The sequence below is a fragment of the Cynocephalus volans genome, chromosome 11 (genome assembly GCF_027409185.1).
Source record: "Cynocephalus volans isolate mCynVol1 chromosome 11, mCynVol1.pri, whole genome shotgun sequence".
NCBI classification, from domain to species: domain Eukaryota; kingdom Metazoa; phylum Chordata; class Mammalia; order Dermoptera; family Cynocephalidae; genus Cynocephalus; species Cynocephalus volans.
This window is the reverse complement of record NC_084470.1, coordinates 42,844,175-42,871,277: the sequence shown is the minus strand read 5'-3', so window position 1 is coordinate 42,871,277 and position 27,103 is coordinate 42,844,175. Positions and strand designations below refer to the sequence as shown.

The following is a 27,103-nucleotide window of genomic DNA, read 5'->3' as shown; positions in this document are numbered from 1 at the left end:
CAATACAACACTCCGTTTATAGAAAATAGTTTTGTACATATGGTAAGTCTGGTTCATTTCTCCAATGATTTGAATGGCAATTTTTATTGACAGTTATTTCAATGACCATATTTTCTTGCATCCTCAATGTATACGTCATCTTTACGTGTTGGCATTCCTGAGTGTAAGAGGTCTGATGGCCCAGGATTAGCTACCGTTCTCAGCTGGGGAAAAAGTATGAAGTAGAAAGAGAAGGAAACTTCTCATGAGAAGTGTTTGTCCACCTGTCACTTTATTGCCCAATGAGATATGTCCTGGTGCTAGTTTCCCATTCCCATGAAAATACTGATAATGATGAGTCTTTGCATCTCTCATGTTCTTTATATTCCTTTAATAAAGAAGGTTCCCATACTTGGCTTCACATTAGAACCATAGGAAAATTCAGTAAAAATAGTATTTCTATGCCCAACTTCTTAGAGATTGGAGGCTCAGTACGTCTGTGATGAGTGGTACCCTAAAGTCTGTAATTTTAATAAGCATCTCCATGTGATTCCAAGGTAACTTGTTCATATTCTAGAAACGCTAGACAGGGTGATTTGAGGCCTGGAGGGAATGCTACTGTCTCCCCCCAGCTCTGTACATAACTTCTGTGAACATCAGAATTAAATGAGTATAATTTGCCTGTTCTTTGTTTTATATAGATATTTTGTATATATTTCTATATTGTGTGTTTATTCAAGCACAGTACCATACTATCACCTCAGAGCAATTTAACTTTCTCTAAAAATCTTCCCTACTCTGTGAATAAGGTGGAAGTTGCCTTACGCATACACCCAAATTGAACGGAAGAGTATGTCTACCTTTCTTTTTGCACCTGCTCAGGAGGGGAGTGTTCAGACTCTCCCTGGTGTCGTGTGAGGTCACTGTGATAGATTCGATGCCTGTCCTATTACCCATCTTGTGAACAGAAAAGACATTGTGAGATTGTTAATGATATTGGTCCTAATTTGGGCAATAGAGGAAATGGAAAGAATAGGATTTTAATATTTTGGGACAGAGTGAACTCCAGAGGAGACCTAGAAAGATAAATTTAAAATGTTAAATCAGGCAGAAAATGTACTGGAAAAATAAATATACTTTTCTCTGAGGGCATTTATATTTACAGAGAGAAAAAGGTGGTTCAGTTATCTCCACAATTGTCACTGTGACCCATGGGACAATGATGGTGGATTTCGGCAAAGGGCTCCCAAACACATCTGACATAATTATTTATGATCGAAGAAGACATTTAATGGAATGTAAAGCAACATATTGAGATGCATTGCTTTTTGAAAAAAAATTTGACCTCACAGTCTGAGTTGAATAAATCACAAAATTTACTTCTGTTTAATTGAGCAGATAGCACTAGGATTTTATTTTCTACCCTTGTCCATTCAGGACAGAGCTCTAGTGTAAGACTTTGGAAATTTCATGACTTTGATGAACACAGATAATTATTTTCTATCATTCAAGTATACCTTGCATTAAAAATAAAGCATTTCCATGTTAGATTAATATAATTGGCCATCTGATTAATGAACATGTAAATCATGACATGTATTAATATTGTCTTATCAAACCAATAGCCCAGCAAATGTTGACTCAAAGGATTCTCTGCTTCACCTCCTTACTGTCTGACCTCATTCGTTAACTTGGCATGCATTAAATAGGCCTTAATTGAGAAGCTACTCTGAGTCTTGTATAGTAGGACAAAGAAAGATGAAAGAAACTGAAATTCATCAAGTGCTTACTCTGCCACCTTATATTTTATCTTAATTTATTCCTGCAAAAATCTTATGAAATAGCTTTCACTATTTTGCTATCTCTAATTTACAAATGGGAAAACTGAGAACTTATCCGTCCTTCAGTGGCCGCTGGGTAGCTTTTAATGTTAAAACGATATAAACATAGTTGTAGACACTCTACATTAGGCTTGTTTTTAAGTTTTGTTTTGTTTTGTTTTTTCATGCTACCTCAAGGGTCAGTTTGCAGGCCACATCCAGCCCATTGCCTATTTTTGTAAATAAAGATTTCTTGAAACATAGCCACAGTCATGTGTTTTCTCTATCTGTGGCCGCTTTCATTTATAACCTGAGTAGTTGCAACAGAGACTGTAAGACTTGCAAAGCCTAAAATATTTGCTATCTAGCTATTTACAGAAAAATTTTGCCAACCTCTGTGTTATAAATTGATACTATCTCTCTATATGACTAAACCACTTTTATGAGGCTACATACTCATTGAATAATAGCTTATGATCATCAAGTTGTTGCCTTGATTTTGCCTGTGAAGTCCATAGGCACTTGGACCTATGGACTAAGTTGCCTATTAGGAAGATCTGTAAGTGCATAGTATCTACAAGGTTTGGAGGCTTTAGTCTCTTATTTCTAATGCAGAGAAAATTAATGAGAGCCAAACTTCCAAACAAACAGGAGTTACCTAGATTTCCTCTAAAGTGAAACTCATCCTACGTCTAACCAAGTACACATTAGTTTGAGTCATATGAATTAGGTTTCTTTTAGTTATGCTGCAGCAACAAATGCTCCCCACACCCAACATCAGCCAAATCTCAATGGATTATAATACAAAGGTTATTTATTGATTGCATGTCATGTTCTGAGGATCAGTGGCATCTCTGCTCCGTGGCCTTCATCCCAGCATCCAGGCTGAAGGAGGAGCCCCTGTCTGGGACATGCCATTTTGTGGCAAAGGGAAAGGATAAAGAGGCTGGCAGAAACACATAATGGCTTTTGAAGTTCCAGCTCAGGATTGGTCACACGACATGAGATAGATACTCCTCCTACAGGAGGCTCTACAGGTTACAAGCCAAAGGCCAGGATGCATGCTCCTACAGCAAGCAGGACGTTTGAATAAGTGAGAACAATAATAAAATCTACCATAGGCCATAACAGTCAGTCCCCTATCTGCCACCTAGAAAACATCCAACCTCCTAACCGTACACATGGGTGATCAGAGTGTGTTGTGAAATCTCAGAGTTACTGCTTTCTGCAAGCACCTCACTTATCCCACTCCTCTTCTATGGGTGGTTATCGTGTGTTTTGTTCTAGCAGCCTAGCCTTACCTCATCTTCCATGCCCGTGTTTCCATTTTCCTTTCTGGGGTGAGAGCCTATGACTTAACAAATCATCAATGGTCAGGTAAAAGCAGGTCCAGCCAACAGCTTTTGATTTACTTCCATCAATAGCTACGCACTATTCCGAGGCAATTCTGTTATTCCAGACCTCTGCTTTCTATTTGTCAGGTTATAAAATAGAAAGCAAAATCACCTAAAAAGCTGCCACGTGATATAAGTTTCAATTTCCTTTGTAAAGAAAGCTGACCCCTTTGTGAGCCTGAAGATGAAAGTTGCCTGTTAAATGCAGATATTTCTGGCTATTCCGCCTGGAGGTCAGTGAAGTAGAACAAGATATTAAAGATATTCTCCCAAACTGGGTCAGAACTGTTTTAAAAGATGAGAGGATTATTTCAGGAAGCCACACAATAATCCACTCACACGAGTTGAAAAAAATTTATGTAGCGTCTTTGGACTGCGAATTACTGTCTGAGGACAGGGATTAGTCAGCCAGCGTGGCACGCGGTGTGGCGCACAGATTGCATTTTTAGTGCTCCATTCAGCAGAACTCCATTATTTTAAAAGCTAAGCAAAAGCAGGCTCTAAAAAGCAATTTCATCATTTTCTACCTATCTCTGAACAAGTAAATCAAAAAAGTAATTCAAAATTACTTCTCCCACCTACTAAATGGTGCAAGTAAGAAAAAATCCTTAGAAATGTACTAAAATACACATGTTGAATGACCTTCAAAATTAGTATTAAGGCTTAGAGGTTATCTCATGGTCATATTTTGGTTTTCTTATATGATGCATTATATTAATATATATTAAACATAAAGGGCCTTCACATTAAACTCAGTAAATTAAGAATATCCACCCTCACTGCTGTGAGTTAATGTTGTTCTGGGAGTGCTAGCCAATATAAAGACTGGAAAAGACACAAGCTTTAAAATATTTAAAAGGAGAACACTCAGATATACTCATTTTAAATTGTATGATTGTGTATCTACAAAATCTAAGGGCATCAAATAAAAAACTTTTAGAAATTCACTATATTAGATATACAAAGTTGAATATCTAAAAAAGGTGGGGTTTTTTGTTTGTTTTTTATGATAAAGAGTAAGAAACTAGGAGCCAGAAAATTGAAATTTACATCAGAAGTCAACTTTTTATAATTTATAATTTTATCATCATCATAATAAAAAATATATTAAATAATTAAGAGTTAACTTTAAGTATAGTGCCTATAGAAGAAAAGTATAAAACTTTAAAGCCCCCCCAAAACTCTTAATGTTCCAGTAACAATTTCTGTTTTACAAATTATTTCAAATGTAGCGGCTTTAAACAGCCATTTTATTATGCTCACAGATTCTATGGATCAGGAATTCAGATAGAGCACAGAAGGAAAGGATGTCTGGAGCCTCATCTGGGAAGACTAAAATAGCTGAGGGTAGTTCTATGTCTGGGGCTGGAATATTCTAGAAGTGTCTTTACTCATAAGTTTAGTGGTTCATGCTGCACTTCATTTGGGGATGTCAGAGCACTGACATGGGGCCTCACCATGTAGGCTGGGATTCCTCATAGCATGGTGGGTTCAGGAGAGTTGGATTAGGAAAAGCTGGTCCACTTCTCCTGACCTCACCTTGGAGTTCATGCAGCATCTCTTCCACTGAATCTTTCTGGTAATTGGTGTGCCACAAGCCCTCTCCCATTCAACAATCTCTTTAAGAGAAGTGCCAAAGAATCTGCAGTCATACTTTAAAAATCTGCCTCATTTAGAAACTGAAAAACACCATCATTCTAGGTAAAAAAATTAATTTCCCCTCATTAATAATTATATATTAATCAGACAATTCTAATCATATTAATAAAATAATGTTTGTGTTTTTTTTTAAACTTGTCAAAGCATTTTTAGATATCATTTAGGAGACTAGGTTGGTAGTAAAGGTATGAACATTTGGAGCAGGATGAATAGTAAAAGGGGAGTTCTCTTCTCAAACAATTTAACATATTATAGAACTATAATAGATAAAACAGCGTGGATTATTCTAAGAAGAGACAGATTAATCTTACAGAATAGAAAGCTCAGACCCAAGTATTTACATAAATGATACATGATCCCAATACATACTGGGGAAAGGCAGGCTTATTACATCAGTGGTGCTGAGACTGTTGGTTAAATGTGGGGGTGTAGGGAGTGTATTTCTAACTTATATAAGGTACAAATGCAGTGTTAAAATGAATGAAAAGTTTGTGTCAAAATCAAATCAGAAAAGGACAAATATTTATTTAATTCTTGGTGTAGATAGGACTTATTAAATTAACACCAATTTTGGAGTATGTGTGTGTGTATACATAATTACATATATGTAATTGATAGATTTGTTATAGAAATATTAAAACTAAACAGAATATGACCAAAAACGAAGTTGAAAGCAGATAAGTAACTTGGAATATATAAAACAGTCAAAGAGCTAATGTTCTAAATCATAAAGTGTTCTTCATAATTTGGAAGAAAAAGATCATCACCAAAACCAAAAATGGGCGAATAATATGAACAGGCATTTCACAGAAAGAAGACATTCAAGTAGCCAGTGGATAACTTGAAACCCTAGAGGTACATGTGGAAGAGTAAGAGAGCAGAAATTTAATAATGATTACCTTCAAGAAGCAAAAGAGCCCTTGATTGGAAGATAGATAAGGCTTTGTTATATAGCTGCACTTTACATATGTAGAGGTTCAATTATGTGAAATAGTCCTTTATTATTATTGTTACTCTGCTTGAACATAACTTGATAGTGTACAACTTATTGTAAATTCTTAAGCAAAAGAAGCTTAGTTTTAGCAAAGCAACATGTTTCTCTGTGACCTTTCTCACAACTTCTTCAACTTGGGAAAGAATGCCAGATGCCAGGAGCTGCTTTCTTCCCTTAGACTTGGCATGTAGGAAGAATTTTCTTAGCCAGCATCTCAGGGCTACTTTTCCAGATTTTCTGAGATGAAGATTTTGAATAATAACAAGAATTATGTTGACAGTCTAACTTGAACTTTGTATGAATACAAGAATGCTTTTTGTCAAACTCTTACATAGAACTCCAATATATAAAACAGGTAAAGCGGAGCTTGCTTAAGGCAGAGAAGGGTCCTGCCAGCTTTTCCTCCTTCTTGCCCCTGGTAGTAGCCCCTCTACTCCTCTGTTGCCTGTGACTCCCTGGAACACAATAGAAATGTCATGACTTGGGGAAGAGCAATGTCCAAATTTTAAGCACCAGGTTGAAGGATGTTGAGTGATTTCCATAACAAAGAATATGTAATTCACTTTCATTAATTTTCTCAAAATGTGCAAACCTAAAGCAGTTCATTACTTAAATAAACTGTCTGAATTGCTGTTAAAAGCTTTGCTTTAACATTTACAAGATTAATTTTAAAGACCCTTTATAAGTATTTCTAAATATTTCAAGGAGAAACACCTAACACTTAACATTTTCTCAATATTTTTATGAATAATACAGGAACAATAATTATTTTTAATTATCCTCATGGTATCTTTCTTTGATTAAGTAACAGAAGTAAAGGAAGGTACATGTGACTTTAAAAGTTCAGGTTTTGCCTCTGAGGTTGAAACACCAGGCCATTTTAGGAGTCACTGAAGCTGAATAAAGAAATGCAGTGAAATGTATGAAAGGAATTTATAAATAGAGATGCAAAGAAAAGCTATAGGGAGATCTGGGAGTACATCCTGTGTGTGCACCTAACTTTTGGGTAGGTAATGAAGACCTATATTTAACCAGACCAAAAAAAGGTCAAAAGACAATTTAGACTTCAGTTTTCTCCTGAAGCAAATCTTCAGTGAAAAAAAACTATAAACAAGACAAGGATGCAAATGCATGGGGGCAGATGGGGGGAGCAGGTAGAAAGTTGCACAGCAGAGTGGCACAGGAAGGAGGTTGCAGGCTGGTGGATACAGAAATCTCACTGAGGCGTAATCAAAGGTCTTGGCAGCCTGTGCACAGCAAAATGTCTCTCAGGTCAGAGCAAATTAACATCATGGGCTCATTTTCTTTTTTGCCCCCTGCTTTGTCAGGCCCCAGAATCTACTATAAAACACCAATCATTCTGCAACTCAGGAAGCTAAACCTCCCAAGCCTAACATGCAGGTTCTACACCTTAAAATTATTGTTCTGCCAACATCAGGACCACCTTGCACATCAGTGCTTCGGCTGCTAGGTAGATGTTTTGCGTTCATGCCCCAAAGAGCCTCGTTGGCTGGTAGAGACTTGATGACATGGAATAAATCAAAAGACAAAATTTTAGCTGCTAATTTCCCTATGCCAAATATTGAAGGGAAAGAGGATTCTCAGGAAAAGTTACCCTGAGAAAACCTGTGGGGAAAGAAAGCAGAATTTTCATTCTCTATGAGATGCTTTTCAGGTGTTTCTCATCCCACTGAGTGTGTGGGTGAGGTGTGAATGCAGTGCCTGAGTGGCTAAAACCTCATAAATCTGACCCACTTATTTTAGTAGGCAGTAGTGCTGAGACTAAAGCAGTTTGTCACTACTAAAATGCCCAGACACAGCATATATAAGTACTGGACCACTGCTCATAGGACCTAGAGAAAAACGTGGGACTGTACTTATTTTCTCCTTTCAGATGACTCCGTATCTCAGAATTACTCAGTATTACTCTCAGAATATGTTCAGAATCTTTGGGAAACAACATGAAAATCCTTTTGAGCACCGAGGATCCCACTTACCTTGCTCTGGGCCAAAGCAAAGTTAATGACTCATGACAAAAATTGAAAGGACCCAGAGGTGTCAAGACAATGTGTAGATAGTGTCAGTGAAAATCATGTGACTCCTGAAAACTGTTTCTCAGCAGGAGGCACTGTTGGCATTTTGGACAACAGAATTCTTCCTTGGGCACGTTTATTCCAAGTGTTGTAAGGTGTTTAACACCCTTGATCTTGGGATGCTAAATGCAAGTAGAACCTCACAGTCACTGAACAATCTAAAATGCTTTGACATCTTCTGTATTAGTCCATTAACGTTGCTTTTAACAAAACATTAGAAACTTGGTAATTTATTAAAAAACCAAAATTTATTTCTTACAGTTTTGGAGGCTGGGAAGTCCAAGGTCCAGGGAACACATCTGGTGAGGGCCTTCTTAGTGTAGCTCTCTGCAGCAATGCAAGGTATCACATGGTGAGGATTGCAAGAGCAAGAGAGAACTAACTTTCTCATTGGCTTTCCTTATAAAGCCATCAGACCATGCCCATTACTCCGTGAATGGATCAATTCATTCACAAGGGCACTGTCCTCACAAGCTAATCATCTTTTAAAGGCTCCACCTTTCAAATACCATAATCGGATTTCCCACTCTTTTAACAGTCTTACAGTTGGGGTCAAATTTCCAATACATGAACTTTTGGGGGACACATTTAACCCATAGCACATGTTTTCATATGCCCCGAGGGAGTTGGTACCAGCTCTGGCTAAGAGCTACCGAATAACTCCTTTTAGGGAGCAATTTCCCAACATGGGCTCAAATTTGGGAGCTGGCCCACAGCACTTACTCAGGAGCTATTAGCTCAGATGGCTGCTGGACACAATCGAGCATTAAGCTTTTGCTTTATAGGGAGCGTAAAATGTTTATTGTGTCCATTCTTCAACTAAAGCTTTCAGTTCGGTTTGGTTTGTCTTTATGACTGTTCATTTCAGCTGCCTTGAATATATGACTGACATTAGGTTTATTGGAATTGCTGTCGCCATCATTTCTACTTTGTAAACACCAAATGTGAAGCAAACTGTGTTCTTCAGGCTTTCTAGGTTTCTGAGGCTTCACTCATCTGTATTGAAAAGAGCATGAATAGGGCAGTTCTTTTAAGCTGAGGCACTCTTATATTTTGTGAATGTCTGATTTTCAGATATATTCTGGAGGAAAATAAGGGTAAAAATTTCTATTTGAAGAAGGTATGTCTGGTCAAATTGTACCTTATTTCTCCATGTCCTGCCAAGCTGAAATGATCTCTCAGATGCATATGAGTTCATGGGCTATAGACCACCAATTTTACATAATTTAAGCTTGAGAGACTTATATGGATACATCTCACCTCTAAATTATGTTGGGGGAGATATCTGGAGAAATGAGTAAGGGTTGTAAAAAGGAGTAAGAGAAGAATGAAACAGGTTAGGAATGGCAGAAAAAGTATTGAAAGAGGAAAATGTATCCTTCAAGCAATCAAAACAAAGAGGCTCATTGTTTCCCGGGCCACAGTTAAGTGTCTTGAACACTTTCTCAGGTTTTATGATTAACAAAAAAGTGGCCAACAATTTCTTTGAAGGTCACTGGTTTATTTTGTTACAAAATTAATATAAGCAGTCCAAAAAGAGGAGATTCCCAATCTGGATTCCACAGCTGGGCACTGTGGTCAGAGGATACTGACCACAGATTCCTAGTCTCCTCTCCTCCCTTTCCTGAAATTGCTTTCCCTGTCCAAAGCACCTCTCACTTCCCAACTCAGCATTGCCTCTTCCAAAGCCCTAGTTAAAGGACTGTTATTTTCCAGTGTTTCCCAAACGCATAGTCATAATAAGAAGCGCTTGAGGTGCTGGTAGACAAACAGACCTCCAGGCCCGTCCCATTGAAATTCAAATTCAGCTGCTTTGATTGGGGCCTGGATCCTGGTGATTTGCATCTTCAGGTACATTTGGGAAACAACAAATACTGCTCTTTGACCTTCCTTTGATAAAAATATAAATGGCAAGACAGCACAAGGAGACTGTACATTTCTGGAGGCTAGTTTATGAAAAGTAAGTCCTTTTCAAGTGTCTAAAGAAGTAGTAACTTTTTTACTTATAAACTATTTCTGTATTCTGAAAATGCAACAGATAGAAATTTCTAAAATAAAATACAGACTCAGCCCTGCCCAGAATAGTTTTCAACAGAATGCTTCTTCCCCCTCCCCAAAACTTCCAAGATAATCAATGACTGTCTTACTTTTTAATCAGCAAAAAGTTTACTTTATCAATGTCAAAAAAAAAAAAAAACCCCTGGAACTTAAATAAAAGATTAACGAGGAAGTGACATACATGAGGTACAAGATTTAATTTCTAGAACTAACTTGTAAACTCTCTTACAAATATTTAAATACAGTTTGGATGCTTTGGGGAGAAAGAATAAATTACAAGTGATGTTTTTCACAGTACTTTTAAATGCTCATGTCTCAGGAGATAATAGGGTAATAAAAGACCAGGTGTGAGTGTAAATTGATTGAAAAAACATTCATTTTAAGAAATAAATAATACGAGTTCCTATTATCGAGTGCCTAACAGATGCCAAGCTCTGTGCTAGGTGTGTTCATATATTATTTCATTCAGTCCACACAATACTACAAGAAATTATCAGTTCTTAATAGAAGAGTAGTATAACTCCCATAGGGGTTAAATATTTGCCCAAAGTCACATAGAATTTCAAGAAGGGTCCTAGGTCAGTCTAAAGTAGTCCATTGTTCTAGGTAGGGCCTGAATAAACTATACAACTTATCATCTGAACTGGGGCACTTATGCGAGTAAAAGGGGAGCTATTAATAATGACAGGAAAACAGTTATAAACTGGGTCTGTCCTAAGGAAACTGAACATTTTGTCACACTAGTGTGAACAGAACTAGTTTATTTAACAATCAGGCAAAATAAGTATGGCAGGCAAAGGAATTGAATAGAGACATATAAAAATATTTGCCAGCTTTTAAAAATGGCTCCAAAATACAAAAGAAAACCTGCAAAATCAAGCATAATGTACGATTATATTAACTTAGCTAACCACAACTCAAATGAAATCTTCTATAATTATATGTGAATTATATTTAATAAGTATTGTGGTTACATTTACATATGTTTGATCTGATGTGTGGTAGAGACCCCAAAAGCCTTGAGTCGTACAGTTTCCATTATTCCACTCTGCGCCCTCCCCCGCCCCTTGAAGGAAAGCTTCAAGTGCCACTGTATCCGAAATACCTTTGTCTTTTGCACCTGAGAGTGGTTGACCTGACGCTTCTCATTTTCAGACCTGTAGAGAAGTTGTGACTTGCTTAGGGGCATGCAATTAATGATGGAAGGAAACATCCCAGTTCAGACCTCCATTTCCTTCCTGGAGTTTGTGCTATAGATTCTTCTTGAATATTAAGAATATTAATCTCTATCATGTACTGCCTGTTTGTTCACAGTGTGCTGTACGTATAATGTCATATTCTAATCAATACCATGAAAAGTTACTGTAGTATTATAATCATCTCTTGCATAGCGATAAGGAAACTGAGGCACTGGGAACTTAAGTTATTTGCCTGATCTCATGTAGTTACATGTCCTCTCAGAACCCCTGTAGTGGATTGAATTATGTCCCCTCAAAACTCACTGAAGCTTGAATTGTGTCCCCCAAGTTTTATGTATTAGTAACTTGGCCCCCACTGTGACTGTTAGGAGGGTGGGAAATCCTATGACAGTAACTGAAAGGGGGAGCCTTGAAGAGGTGATTAGATTGTAGGACCGTGCAGTAGTGAATGGATTAAAAATGGTGCTCAGGGGTGTGGTTCTGAGGGCTTTAAAGGAAGAGCAGAGTCTGTCTTTCTCTTTCTCTCTGCTCTTTCTGCCTCCACCATCTTACAATGTGGGACCCCTGGATCACTGTCTCCACTGCCAGATGGACTTTGGACTTCCCAGCCTCAGAAACTGTAAGCTATAAATTTCATTTTCTGTATAAATTATTTATAAATTGAGTATTTTGTTATAAGCAACAGAAACAGACTAATACAACCCCTTTTGTTTTTAAAATTAATTTGTTTATTCATTTTTAAATTTTTGAACAGGTAAAATTCACCTTTTAAGGTGTACAGTTCTATGAGTTTGCCAAATGCATTAGCATTAGCCACTGGTAAGGCAAATTAGGCTCTGAGGGGCATAAAGAAAAATGAGGTAAATGCCCAGCTTTGAACAGAATTTATAGTCCAGTGGTCTGTATGTGTCCGCCACTGCACTACCATACAGAACATTCCCATCACCTGCCAAAATTCCCTAGGAACGCTTCTTTGTGGCCAACCCCTCCCCTCAGCCCAAGCCTCTGGCAACCACTCATCTATTCTCCATTCATATGAGTTTGCCTTCCCCAGAATGTCATATAAATGGGATCATATAGTAAGCAGCCTTCTGAGTCTGGCTTCTTTCACTAAGCATAATGTATTAGAGACTCATCATATTGTGTGTTCATTCCCATTATTGTTGAGTAGTGTTCCATTGTCTAGATGTACCACAGTTTATTTATCCATTCTATAGTTGAAGTACATTTGTTTTGTTTTGAATAAAGTTGCTGTAAGCATTCACATTTCTTTTGTTATTAAGGCTGTACAGCCAAAATACCTATTTAAAGGAGGAAGAGAAACAATACATTCAATCATTTTATTTGATTTGGGACTTTTAAGAAAAATGTTCTAAATTCTTCACTGGCAAACAATTGCCCCAGAAGATTGAATTGTATAGTGTGATTCCTTCTACAAAGAGCAATGGGAGAATCAGCTTTTTCTGCTGCACTGATCAAGACAGCATTCTTTTGCTATTTTTATTCCAAAAGGAAAATGTGTAACTGGATGAAATGATGGAGAAATAGGATTTTTACCTATGACTAAAAAAAAAAAAAAAAAAAAAATAGTACAGAGATTTAGGTGGTACCTGGACACAAACTAAGAAGACTATAGTGTTCCCCCCTTTGAATCGTCAAGTGCTTCTAAGAAACGTACATGTGCTAAAGCACTTCTTCTGCTAAGTACTGGTTTCTTCCTTGATCAGGAGGAAATTGCCTGTATGATTAGGCATACCCAAATTCCTGCAGTTCAGAGCTGTGGAGAAGAGCAAGGTGTGTTGGGAAGGCAAATGTCTGTTGTGTAGGATGTCTCATTTGGGGCAAGAGACAAATTACTCAGACATATATGAAAACACAAAGAAAAAGTGTCTATATTGTGAGTTAGCAATTTTTCTCTTGTGTCAGGTGAGACATTCCAAGTGTTACTTTTAAGGATGTAAAGTTAATCATTACCACAAAGAACTTTTTATACAAGACTAAAAAAAAATCACTTTCTTCTTTGCACTATAGTGTGTTTAAACCGTAAGGGAGAGCTTTCTTTCAACAGCTGTTCATTTAGCAACAACCTCCCTGGGTAACATGGAGGATATATATTTAACTGAATTCAAAACCCATTGCAACTCTAAATGTTGTGAGTTGCATGTATAAAGGAAAATCCAGTTCATATTTATAGTCAGAAGAGACTCAGATATCTAGTTCAAAGATAAGAATGTTTATTTATGTTTCAGGAAGTTCTAGTATGAGACATCTTGTTGAGCGCTTTCATCAGAAACAGATGGAATCTATGTTGTTTTTTTTTTAAATTAAAGTTAAAAGGAAAACAGAGATATAAATCCATGTTTGAAACTTTGTGAGCCAAAATGAGTGTTCTGATGACCTTAAATTCACTGGCTCATGAAAGGACAAACATAATGCTTTACTTTAGTTATAGAGACAAATACCAGAAAAGTTAATGAACAAATAAAGGAATTATATGTTTTTTCACATGTCTAATTGTCTATGTCTGCAGAACTGGGCATGTAAGACTGACTATGATCTCTCCAGTTCTCATTTCTCAGATGATTGATTGGCTTGTGAGGACTGTGGCTACAGTGTCCTGAGCACACTGAGGCAGAGAAAACTGTTTGCTTCTGTCAGAGTGCAGAAAGCTTTTACCCCAAAATATGGTGCTTTGATATGCTGGAAGAAAGCAGCAGCCTCTAGTCCCTCTGACCTTCCCGCTGTACCACTTCCCTTCCCTGGCATTCCCAGTTCTCTTAATCCTCTGTCACTCTTCAAAGCATGAGATGAAGCTGTCCTTTATCTGCCTAAAGTCTGGAGCCACCGAAGAAGACAATAAACTCTAGTCCTTTTCCTGAGTTTTCATTAATTTAACTCATATTACGGGAAGGAGGACTGAAGTCTGTCAACACACCTGGACAGACTTTTGTCACAGACTATAGTCTTCTATTTTGGTCCTATTCAGTGTTTTGAAGAAACTCATTTACCAGACGTTGCCTGCTCTGTGGGACAAATAGACTTTCTCCCAGGCCACTGCATGTTCTCCAGGCCCACTGCATCCCCCTAAGGATCATTTACTCCTACACCCCCATCTCCCCTTTCAATATGGAGATAGGTATATAAACTCTGTACCCCACTGGAAAATTGTGACATTACTCTCTGGTGATTCCCCCATGCTTTGCCCTCTCCCAGCACATTAAATAATAAACTTTGTTATGCCTTTCCTTCGTATTGGTCTAAATTTGTCAGTGATTTTTATTAATAAACCTTCACGGGTGAAAAGGAAGTTTTCTCTTGGCCCTACCCTTCCTAGACTACCACTACATTGTCCTGTACCCTTCTCAGAAGGACAAAGGCATATGGAAAGACCATTGAAATTTTCTGAATTGTTTTGGCATGCTAATCCTTTTTTTGGATTGGAATTCTTCCATTTAAGTTCTGGCTCTTGATGCTGTTTATGCCCTGAATTCCTTGACCCACATTGCATTTCTACCTGGCCTTAGAAAATCTCAGATTACCCCAAACTGTAAAAAAGGAAAAAGTGATTTAATGGGGGAAGGAGTTATACCAGTCTCAGAAACAGTTTTGGGTTGGGTGCCAGTACAAAGTGTGAGCATTTCATGCCAACAGTTTCCAGGAACTAGATTGCAATATCCCACTCAGGAGGACCCGCCTCAAAGTTAACCTGGAAGGTGGGGCATATTTGGAATGCAGATTTTTGGGGACGGAAGTATAGAGCAAGTTACTTTTTGTGATTGTTCCAGAAAAAGTGTCCTGGAAGAAATCCACAGTGGCAATTCCAAATCATTTGTGGCTCTGATTTTTGTGCTGGAGGAGTGTCAAGAAAATGTTTATCATTTCCTGACTCAAGGCAGAATTTCTGAGAGAAGCCCATGGACATAATTTTCTGTGCATTTTTTCCTTTGGAGGTGTAGTTTTTACATATCATAATGTATTTTTCCATTTAGACCAGGGAGATGGTAAATGATGGTCCCAATGCCAAATCTAGCTTATCACCTGTTTATTTTTGTACAGCCTAGGAGATAAGAAGAGCTTTCACATTTTTGAACGACTAAAAAATAACCAACAGCATGACATGTGAAAATTATATGATATTAAATTTCATTGTCCCTAAATGAAGTTTTCTTAGAACACAACCATGCTCATTTTTTTATATACCGTCGCTGCTTTCATACTATAATGGCAGAGTTGAGTATTTGCAAGAGATCACATTGCTTACAAAGCCTAAAGTATTTACTGTTTGGCCCTTTATAGAAAAAAAGGTTGCCACCCCTGATCTAGAATAGCTAAAATTCAAGAACAGCAGCTGAGTTAGCCCCCACTATATTGTTTTCTCAGTATTTAATTGCTTAACTATGAATTACAATGAGTAGCTTTGGTATGTCTATGAACTCTGTTCTGGGGATACAGAAGAGGTCAAAGATGTATAAAGTTTAGTGTAAATATACAGAAATTAAAACTTGACATTTCAGCTGACTTTTTATACAGAGAGAAATACTATAGATTTTTTTTTTTGCATTTTATATAACCTCATGTTTGAGCAAGATAATCTTTGAAAAAATTTTAATTACAAAAAGTTCTTGTAATTTATTCTTCAATTTATAAGTCTACCTGCCTACCGCATGATCTACCCACAAGATTTGCAAATTATTATGAATTTAGCCTCCCATCCCCCAAAGAATCTTTGCTACCTTGGAGAAAATGAAATGTAGATTAATAAAACTGAAACTGAGAAGGCAGCCCTAAAATCTAGAGTTTGAGTAACATTGATTGGTTAATGGTTTGGGGGAGGATTTAGTCAAGCACAAATCTCTTTGGGTTTATTGGAAACTCTGGATTCTAGTACTATCTAGACTTATAACAGAAGCTTGTGTAGTCTTTGTGCCTCATATATGCTGCAAAAGGGTCATGTCCTTTAATTATGGGTTTGTCCTCTCAGCCACTCTGTATATTGTGCTGCCCATTTGTAAAAAATGTGACTATTTCACCCGCATGTCAAACAATGGTGGGAAGTTTTATAAAGATTCTATAGTTTAGGACATTTTGAACTATTTACTACTATAATCTTTGGACTAGGCTTTGAAGAACTGATTTAAAGGTTTCATGACTAGGTCCATGGTTTTGTTGAGATACAATTATAAGTGAAGCAGTTCCAAGATTTAACAGTTGGGAAATGTTTGGATAAACTATGGCATAGTAGTATGGTGGTGTAAGGGTGGAGGAAAAGCTTCCTTCCATCTTTTCTGAAGGTTGGCTGAAATGAATGACAATAGACAGATTAAAAAGAGAAAAGGCATATGAATTTATTAATGTGCACATGGACATGGGAGTTTTGCAGATATGAGACTCAAAGAAAGACCAAGTGGTTGAGACTTAAATACCCTCTTCATAGAAAAGAGGAAAGTGGGGAACTGTAGGCAATTTTAGAGGGGCAGTAAATGATTTTTTAGGTGAAATGAATGAGCCCGAAGACCAAGTTCTTCTGAGCTATTGGGGAGGTGGCAGCAAATTGCAGGAAGGTGAGGGGCAGACTTTACTGTGAAAAAGTTTGTCATCTTATGCAGATAAAGTCTCACAGATAATTTCTCAGAGCTGCCCTTAGAAGAATAGATGAAAAGTCTGTCTGGGCATAGTGATGACTTATTTAATCTTTTCTCTTCTCGGGTGGTTAATCTTTCCTGATTATTTGCTGAGATTGCTAGGGAGGGAGTTATAAGACAAGTGCATTTTTTCTGGAGGAACACCCCTTAATCAGATAAGGTAACTTCAGGGGAAGCCCCTCCTGGTGCTTTGGGAAAAGAAGAGGATCAGAGAGACATGGGTGCTGCGGAAGGTCAGAGAGACCTTGGTTCTGAAGCTTCTGAGGCCTTTCAATTTCCTTTAACTCAAAGCATTCAGCATGCCAAAGTGTTATATTTTGGGGTATCATATTCTGCGCCCCAGCTGTGGAATACAGTAACACCATTCAAAATGGCATGGAGACGATGCCAGTAAGCAGACATAAGAATGCAAAATGAAATCAAGATTCATGGCGATTGGAGACTGTGGAGCCCACGCTGTGGAGGGCGGACAGGACGAAGTCCCTGGAGCAGGACTCTCTGCGCTCAGACGGTCCTCAGCAAGTCCCAGGAGGGCCGGAGCAAGCGCGGGCCCCTGGAGCGGCTGGCAGAGGCCCCTTTGCCCGCGCCCACCCCATTGCCCACCTCGTTGGAAGACCTGGGTCCCCAGACCAGCACCTCCCCGGGACGCCTGTCGCTGGACTTTGCTGAGGAGTTGAGGTCCTTGGAACCATCTCCCAGCCCAGGCCCGCAGGAGGAGGACGGAGAGGTGACGCTGTGCGGCATCCAACGTGCCATGCAGCCAGGGCGCCGCGGCCTGGGCTCGGTGCCCTCCTGGAGGGGCGCAGCGCCTTCCCCCTGGCTTGGGGTGGGGGCCCTGCCAGCTCCAACGCCGCCCTTGCCCCGAGTCTTTTAACCTGGGGTGTTAGCATTTTAAAGAGACCCCTCAGGAGTTCTGGCCTCTAACAACCCTCACCCCCCAGCCGGGATGTCTTGGCGAGACTGTAACTAGTGACGTTTGTACAACCGAAGACTCTAGTTTGTGGTTTAAGGAGAATAAAGTTGACTACCTATTAATTAAAAAAAAAAAAAAAAAAATCATGGCTAGAATAATACACACCTGAGGAGCACTCTTCAAGCGCGGTCACCAGCGCCATGCAGAGGCATGAACTGCGTGTGAGCGGTCTGCAAAGAGAAAAGTATGGAAATCCAGAGTTACCATTTAGAATCTTTTGTAGCTGCTTAACAGGTTAACTTTACTGTTGAATTTAAAAATAAAAAACAAAATTGGGCTTCTATTATTTTTATTTTTTATTTCGTTTTTCTAGAAATTACTTTTTATTGTATTACACAGAAGTAATAGTCTGTAATGCATTGAAAAAAACAAAAAAACCGGTCATTCCCCAGAGGTAGTTTGACAAACAGCATGTATATTTTTGAAATGTGTTCTTGTTAACATTAAGTAACACATTCGTAAGAAAATGTCATCTTATGGACATTACCATTTTATTTTAATCAAAGGCTATAGTGGTCCCTGGTCAGTTGCTTGTTATCAGACAGTTGTATTTGGCCAAAGAAAGTAATTTTGTTTTCCTTGGGTTTAAACAACTTTTAAATATCAAATGCTATTGCTGCAGCAGTGTGACAACATAATTACGTTTAAATGACTAAATCATTGCTAGAACATAATTTAAGGGGGGGGGGGTAGAGAAATCCTACAGAAACGTGTAGATTAAGTCAATGTGCAACCAAATAGAAATGTCAGGATCTTCCCTACTTAAGATTCAGGGACCAGTGCACTGAGGCACAAGAAAAGAATTTGATTTGCAATTTGAAGGAAAACCAGCAGTAAAATAATTGAGAGCTGGAAAGCAATCTCACTCCTGCCAAACTGCTTCCCTCCATGCGTGCTCCATTCAGGGGCGATATTCAGATGGTTACATTTAGTTTGTGCATATTTTCTTTACCCTGTGACTACTCCATCCTGTCAGATGCTATGATCAGCAAAAGAGAATATCCAGATTACCCAGCATTGAATTATGCCTGGAGCTTCTATAAATAGAAAATGGTTAATTTTTTTAAGTGCAAAAGTGATAAGCTGGCTGTTAATGAGAACATTCTTGGTCCCCAAATTGCCAAAACATGGGTTCCTTTCAAACAAGCTTTAATTTGAGTTTATGGGAATCACACACATGAAAGAACACTGCATATTGTAAAAGACTGGTAAAATATTTGCTAACAATAACAACTACTACTACAATAATATTTTTTAATAGAGGTTTGATGAATATCGTCAGCTGGTGTTGTGTATGACTTTCTTTCCCATGAAGTATGCATAGACAAAGGAGACCTTCCCTCTTTGCCTAGAAGTAACTACTTCTAGGAATTAATCTTATAGATCATGGATACATAAAAAAATGTGTGTCATACTGTCAAACTTTTGCTTAGCTAGTTCTGAATCACATAGATAGTCATTTCCTCATAATCTTAGAATGTCAATGACAAAATTTGACTTAGAAGTTTGATTCTTATGCCCTGTGTCTTGACCATGGCAGCACATTCTTGTGGCTTATACAAGAGCGAGAATTTAAACATCCAAAATACCTTTATATTAAAACATCAAGGCATCTTCTAACTTTTACCTTTCTTGCTCATGTGAGAAAATGTTTCTGGTTTGCTTACAAGAAATGCAAACCTGACAGATTCATTTTTGCCTCATGTGAGCCTCAGACACATTATGAGCTGGAATCAAAATTCTAATGCTCTCCAAAGGTAAGACATAAAATATCATTTTGGGGGGAAAAATAGAGGTATTGAAAAGTAAACAGGAATAGATTATGCGAATTAGGCCCAAGCCAAGAATATGTTTGTTTTAAATTGAAAATTGGCTGTAAGCCAGAGCTGGTTATACCCTGGATACTTTGAGAAAGATGAAGATGAATATAAAGGGTATTTTGATTTCAAAAAAAATTCTACAGAATCACAAGTCATAAGCTCTAAAACTGATAGTCTATGACTCTCCTGGCCAGACATTTGGCCCATGTAAACCAGGTCTTCCTAATATTGATCAGCACTGGCACTATTGTGTTTCTTTCTCAAAGCTTCAGTTTACATTCAAGAGGCCACTTGTTCTTTGCATTAAAAATAATTGTGCCTTTGTCGTGAGCTTAAGTCATAACACGGTTCTCATTGCCCTGTGGCCAAGAGCAGTAAATGATATATGGTGGGTGAGAAGTTTAAATTATATGTGAGTGTGCACACTCACATGTGCACATACACAGTGCACATATACACACATACTCTGGCACACAGACCAATTTATATCCACATAGCACCAGAAGACCTCCTATCTAAGCTGATGGGGATTGGTCCGTTAAAGCAAATAATCCTGGAAAAAATGTGATGCATACATAATTTAAATATTTGTCACATTTAATATTTGTACTTTTATATTTAAATAGTTTTACATTATATTCGTACATCTATGTACATTTATTTCCCAATCTTTTAATGGAAAGGTTTTTTTCATCAATTGAGAATTTCCAAATGCTTTCTGAAAAGAAGTGAGGCTTTTCTTGGATAGAGGTCTGATGATTGGAGGGCACTCCACCATTCTTGTATAAACTACACTCTTCAAGAATCTTCTGTCAGGTCCAGCTCTGGTTTCCTTTAAATGGAGTGAGTATTTGGACAGCTGCATAGCAATCTTAGTGCACAACCAGTCTGGACTCTCAAGACGTTGTTTTAAAAGCTTTGCAGTTCTCTGACCATACCTAACTTAACAGCAGTAGTGTTTAGCCATACTCCTTTAGCTAGCTATCGAAAGGATTCAACCTAGTTTATAGGGAAACCGCTCCTTTTTGGCACTCACCTTTCATTGGATTACATATTATTTCACTAGATTTTATAATTCTAATAACAAATGCTATTTGCAGAAATAGCTTTGGAAGAAAACTCAACTGATTAATACAAATTCAAGACTTTCAAGCAGATATGTATAAGCACAATAGAGAGTTACTTACCAGCTTCCAGCTTTCATCATTCACTGTATATTTGTCATTAAGTTTTGCAGAGACAATATGGGATATTGTTTAATTAACCTTTTTTCCTAATCTCTAGAAAGCTCAGAACAAAATGTGTAACACATTTCCAGAAATGTATAGAACCTGATGGTCCACATTTTTTCACTAATGACTTTTGACTTCATCTTCTTTTTCTACCCATTTTTCTTTTCTACCCATGTATTTTCTTTTCATGTCTCATTGTAAGAATCCTCCAGTCTTTTGCTAGAATGGCGATGTGATTTTGCTGAGTAGATGTTTGTTCTTGTTGCTGTAGGCATAGTGTAGTCCATGTTTAGCAAGGTTTAGGTTCTAAAATGAGCGTAGTTGGGGAAAAAAGTGATTAGTTAAAATTACCCTTGAAAATGCCTTGAGAAGGCTCTGTGGTTAAGTTCAACACCTCATATCTCTTGAGGTCTAAAACACCTAATTTTTCCATCAGTTTTGGAACAAATCAAGATTGTGTCAAGTGTCAGGTGAAGTAGTTTGGTCTGCTTTTTGAAGGTTAACTGACAGACCTTATGCATGTTCAAAAACTAGAGTGGTGTGGGATGGTCACACTGTGAGAGAGAGGCTGGGGACTGAGATATATGCCCCTCACAGAAGGATTTTAACACCACATTCTGCCTGCTGTTATTTTTATGTGCATTCCTCCCTTCGGGGTGAGCTACGTTTCCTCTTCCTAAGAAGATGAGACAGAATCTCATATTCTCTTTCCACATATTCACATAGGACACACTCAGAAACTTTTCAGAGTTAAAATAAAATTCAAATGGAATACCTTTGTTTGTAGTGATAAGCCAGTAAGAGTGCATTCTTAATTTTTTAACTTGGCGTTTCAAAAATGGACTTCACTATTTTAAAAGTTTACAACCTAGCTCTACACTACTGATTTGCAAATGGACTGCTGTTCCCATGTGGTTCTTAAATTGATCCAATTTATTCAAACATTAAACTTTTAGAAAAATTTGTGCATGTGGATTATCAGGACCTGTACTTCTCATGTCAGCTACAAATCCTTAAAATTAGGGCTTCCTAATTTTATTACCACCTTTATACCACTTAATAAAAGTCAGTGTTTATATTTCACATATGAGGATGATATCAAACTTTCATTTTCTTCTAGGGCCTTTTTTTAGTTGAATATTTTCAAAGCATAATAACTGACTGAAAAATACACGTTCCTATTAATAAACTAATAAACTGTTGGTCTTCCAAATAGAACTGCATGTGATACCCATATTAGTTTTTCTTTGGTAGACAACTGTAAGATTTTTTTTTATGTCTGTGACTAATTTTTTTTAATTCAAGATATCTGCACTGGAGTATTTTTTAATTAAGACAAATTTGGGAGTGTAACATTTGATACTTTTGAGACTGTGACCCCCGAGGATACCTGATTTCTTTTTAACGAGTTAGCATTGCATAATGATTTAGATTTCACAGCATGGGCTTGGAGTGAGACTGCCTGGGGACCTTGAGATATTTATTCAATCTCCATGTGCCTAAATTTCCTCATCTATAATGAGCATATTAGCAGTACCTTCTTTATGGGGTCATTGTGAAGATTAAATAAATTAATATGTCTAAAGCACTTGAATCAGTACTTATATGCTATAAATTCCCAATAAATTATTAATAATGTCAATCTTGTATACATAAGAATGGGATTCATACCAGTGGATGCCCAGTAAATACAAATGGCTGGTGAAAATGCAATTTAAATGTCTTGGTGTTCTGGTCCTTCACCTCCTCTTCTCTTCCCATGCAGGTGGCCCCAGCCATTAAGGAGAGGATGATGAAGAAAGGAAGTCTGATGCTGGGCTACCAGCCCCACCGGGGGAAGGTTAACTTCTTCCGCCAGGTGGTGATCAGCCCTCAAGTGAGCCGGGAAGACATGGACTTCCTCCTGGATGAGATAGATCTACTGGGTAGAGACATGTAGCTATTGCTTTTGGTCCCTCAGAGGCACAGACCTTGTCCTGGAGAAGGTTACACATGCAGGACATCTGGAGACAAGTAGTAGATTGCAGCCCTTCTGATGAGAAATAGAGAATACTCCCAGTCCAGGCCCAGCAAAACCAAAATTCTAAGTAAATTGTGTTAAGAACTCTTTAGCTACCTGGCACTACTGTTGCTATAAAGGAGGAAGTAAAAAAAAAAAAAAAAAAAGAAAGATTTTCTCAAGGATTGTCCCTGGGACACAGCCTTGAAGAGAGTTTAGTAAGTACCCTGTGGGTCCTGGGTTCTAAGCTTACATTGCTCTTTGAAGAACATATAAACTAATAGTTTAAAGCAGTGGTTCTCAAAGTGCAGTCCCTGGAATAGCAGCATCAGAATCACCTGGGAACTTGTTAAAATGCAGATTCTCAGGCCCAGCCCCAGAGCAACTGAGTCAGAAACTCTGGGGGTGGAGTCCAATATTTTGTGTTTTAACTAGTCCTCCAGGTGATTCTGATGCATGGTAAAATCTGAGAAACACTGGTTTATGAAAAACCTAGTAATAACTGAAAAACTACTTTGATATTTTGCCAGCAAAGGGATATCTACTCTTTCAGTACCCCCTTGAGCCAATCTTTGAATAATACAGTTGTGGCAACAGTAGTAAAAATATTTAAGAATCAGAAGCATGTCAAAGCTTTTATAAAAAGAGATGTTGTTTATAAGATGTTTATAAAGATGTATGTTTTATGCAGGCTGAATGTTAATTCTGAAAAGTTAAAATTAGCTAATATCTATTCTAATTTATCTAAATTAGAGATTAGGATAGACTATAAATACTTTATAGTGTGACCTTTCAATCAATGAGCAATAGTCCTAATTCACTTCCCCAAATCATTTGTGTCGTTAGCTGGGAGTGAACGTGTGTGTGTGTGTGTGTGTGTGTGTGTGTGTGTGTGTGTGTGTGTGTTCCTCTTTTAGTTCGAGAGGCCCATTTCTTAACTTGCTGTCTGCCAAGGGAATAACCAGAATGAAGTCTAGGGTTTTACAACATTCCCTTTCCCAGGCTTTGAAATGTCAGTGTAAACTATTAAGTGGTTTATACTGGGCAGAGAATCTGGGAATCAGAGGCCTTTCAGTGAAAACACCTTCATTTCTTCTGGGAGTGGCTGATTGTAATTCTATCTCTGATCTTTGCCCTAGATTTTTTCTAGGAGAGTTTTACTTGACTAAAAAATAGAATTCAGAGGTGTGGGTGTAGAATTCAACAAGGTAAGGTTATGAATATAATTAGAGCTCTGCATTGGAAGGTGAATGATTGAAGAGCATTCAAGTATTAGACCTAGCATATTCTATAACCTTTTCGTACTCCACTGTTTACTAATGTCATTTAAATTTTGAAGAGCAAAAAGCAGATGTGTACTATTTGTTTATTGCATATTTTCATTTTATTGTGCATGGTTTCTTAATATCTCCATTGGTCAAAGATATTTAAATTCAAATTTAAATATCTTCAAATTTAAGCATCTTCAAATTCTCTGGTGATAGCTATTAGTATATGTGTGTGTGTATTTGTGTATTTTGCATTTTTTGTGCCTTTTTGTTTTAATGTCTACATAAAATGTTCCTAAAATTGATGTTCGCAATAATTTGGATTCCATAAAATAAACGGTAACATTAGTAGACTTACTGTTGTCGACTGTTCTTTTCCCATCATCTCCTCTTTGCTAAATTGTACCAATACATTTTAGAAGTGAACCGGACTCGGTTGGCATTTAGCTTAATGATTGCGGGATTAGGTTGAAAGCTGTCTCTTTTTAGTTAACACCTTGAATAAAATGGAAAAAGCAGTTATAGAAAAGTATGGACTTTTCTCTTGTTTAGTTTTTCTTTATTTAGTACGCAAGTCATGGGAAATTGAAAAGCTACAGCTTAGCTCCTGCTGTGTCTTTTTATGAGAAATAGTAGCTCTTTGATCAATGAAAAAAAAACTGCTACCAGATATTTTGAAATTCCATTCATTTTTTAAAAATGTTTAGATATACCACACTCAATCAGGTATTTGACTGAATTGTCAAAAATATTTTTTTTGATAAAAGGGTGATTATGATGCATTTATTTATTCATTAAAATATTTACAGTGTGCTTGCTATCTGGGTGCTGGAGATAGACAGTGAAGAAAATAGTCAAAATCCTTGCTTTTCTAAAGCTTTCATTCTAGTGGAGACAGACAGTTAGCACAAAAATATATAACAAGTCAGGTGGTGATAAGTATTTTGAAGAAAGATTGAAGAGTAAATGGATAGAGTGTAGAAGTGAGAGTGGGGTGAGGTGCGCTGTTGTAGAAAAGTCAGTTAGGCAAAGCCTTTGTTTAGATGACATTTGAGCGGACACTTTAAGAAAGTGAAGGAGAGAGGCATGAGGGTAGATGTGGAAAGGATGTTCCAAACAGAAGGTATGATAAGTCAGGGGCCTGAGGAGTTTGCATATGTGGGATGTCCAAGGAGCAACATGGTGGTAAGCGTGGTTGGAGCAGAGTGAATGATGGGGTGAGTGGTAGAAGACAAAGTCCAAGAAGCATCTGACAGTCAGTTACGGAGGGTTCTGTAGGTGTGGACTTAGAGTTAGATGAAAACACGTTGGAAAATATGGGCAAGGTATTGATGTAATTCAACTTATATGTGAATCAGGATCACACTGATTAATATTTGAAGAATAGGGTGTACATGGGCAAGAGTGGACTCAGAGAGAACAAAGAGCAGACAATTGAAACAGTTCAAGCAAGAACTTATGGTAGTTTATACTAGAGTTGTAATGGGGGAAGTGGAGAAAAGGGGTCTGATTCTGGAGGCAGTTAAATAAAGGTAGAGTTGATAGAGTTGACTAATGGAGTGGAGCATTGAAAGAGAAATGAGGACTTAAGGATAGTTCCATATATTTTTGGCCTGGGAAACTACAAGAAAGGAACTGCCACTTAGTGAGATGAGGACTGGTTTTGGCCATGTAAGATTTGAGCTGTCTATAAATCAGCCAACCACAGATGATAAATAAGTAATTAGTTACAAGTCACAACTTTAGTGAGGAAGTTGGGGCTGAAGATATAAATTTAAGATCTGTCAGCACAAGGATGTTATTTCAAATTATGGGATTGGATGAGATCATGATCATGTAAAGAGTGTTTGTAGAAACAGAAGAAGCAGACCAAGGATTGAGTCTTGGGATACCAGCTCAAGATGAGGAGGAACCAGCAAAGGGGCCCTAAAAGGAGCCAACAATGAGGCAGAGGAAAAACCAAGAGAGCATGGACACCCAAAGTCAATGTAAGAAACACTTTTCGGGAAGTAAGGAGTGATCAGTCATGTAAAATGCTGTGGATAGGTCAAGTAAGAACTGAGATTTGCTTTATGTATGTATGTACGTACGTACGTACGTACGTACGTATGTATGTATGTATGTATGTATGTATTTTGGTGGCTGGCCAGTAAGGGAATCCAAACTCTTGACCTTGGTATTATCAGCACCACGGTCTAACCAAGTGATCTAACCAGCTAGCCCCCTGAGATTTAATTTAGAGTTGTCAGTATGGAGGCCATTTATTTGTCTTCTGAAATTTTGTTTGCTAAATGGAAGCATTTAGAATATAATTTTCAATATTTCTTCTAGCAATCATCAGACTTTACTCGATCAAAAGACTTAAATTACCTTAAATTTAATTTTTAACAATTATTCTTCATTGGGAAAAGATCTAGTAACAATAAAGAGATTTAAACTTAAGAAAGTATTACATTGCTAATTGGATCAGATAAAATGGGGTTTAATAGAACATAACAGAACACCAAAATAACTGTGGTTTAATTAGAGGGGTTTATTGTTTTTAATCAAAAAAAGTCCTTGTTACACTTCTCACTGTGTAAGGGAGATGAAAAAAGGATTACTCAAAACACCATGGATGCGATGAGAAGCCTGAAGGGTCTGTACCCCAGCGACTCCCCTGCTAAAAGGAGAAAACTGGGTATTGCCCTGATTGAAAGTTAGCTTCTGTTTTTTATTGTAAAGACAAGGAAATTTCACAAGAAAGATCAGTTGGTTCAATCATTACGAAAGGACACAAAGATATGGGCAGTGTTACAAAAGTTATCTATGGCTAAGTATAGCTTAAACAATGGAAACTTGTAATATCAGTAAAATAAACAATGTGACATTCCAAAGTACAATTTGTAAAAAGCTAAGTTGGTCAAACTGCAATCATTATCTAAAGTATAACCTCTCCTTAAGCAAAAGTTACATTCTTATGATAAAATTTAA

General features: G+C 37.6%; 1 protein-coding gene across 1 annotated transcript in view; it reads left to right on the top strand.

Moving 5' to 3' along the window:
• GADL1 (glutamate decarboxylase like 1) overlaps positions 1-22,802 on the top strand; it is a 143,030-nt gene extending 120,228 nt beyond the window's left edge. Inside the window, exon 14 of the mRNA XM_063114873.1 lies at positions 22,629-22,802. Within this exon, the coding sequence (XP_062970943.1) occupies positions 22,629-22,802 (174 nt within the window). The remainder of the gene's footprint in view (positions 1-22,628) is intronic.
• The last annotated feature ends 4,301 nt before the right edge of the window (positions 22,803-27,103 follow it).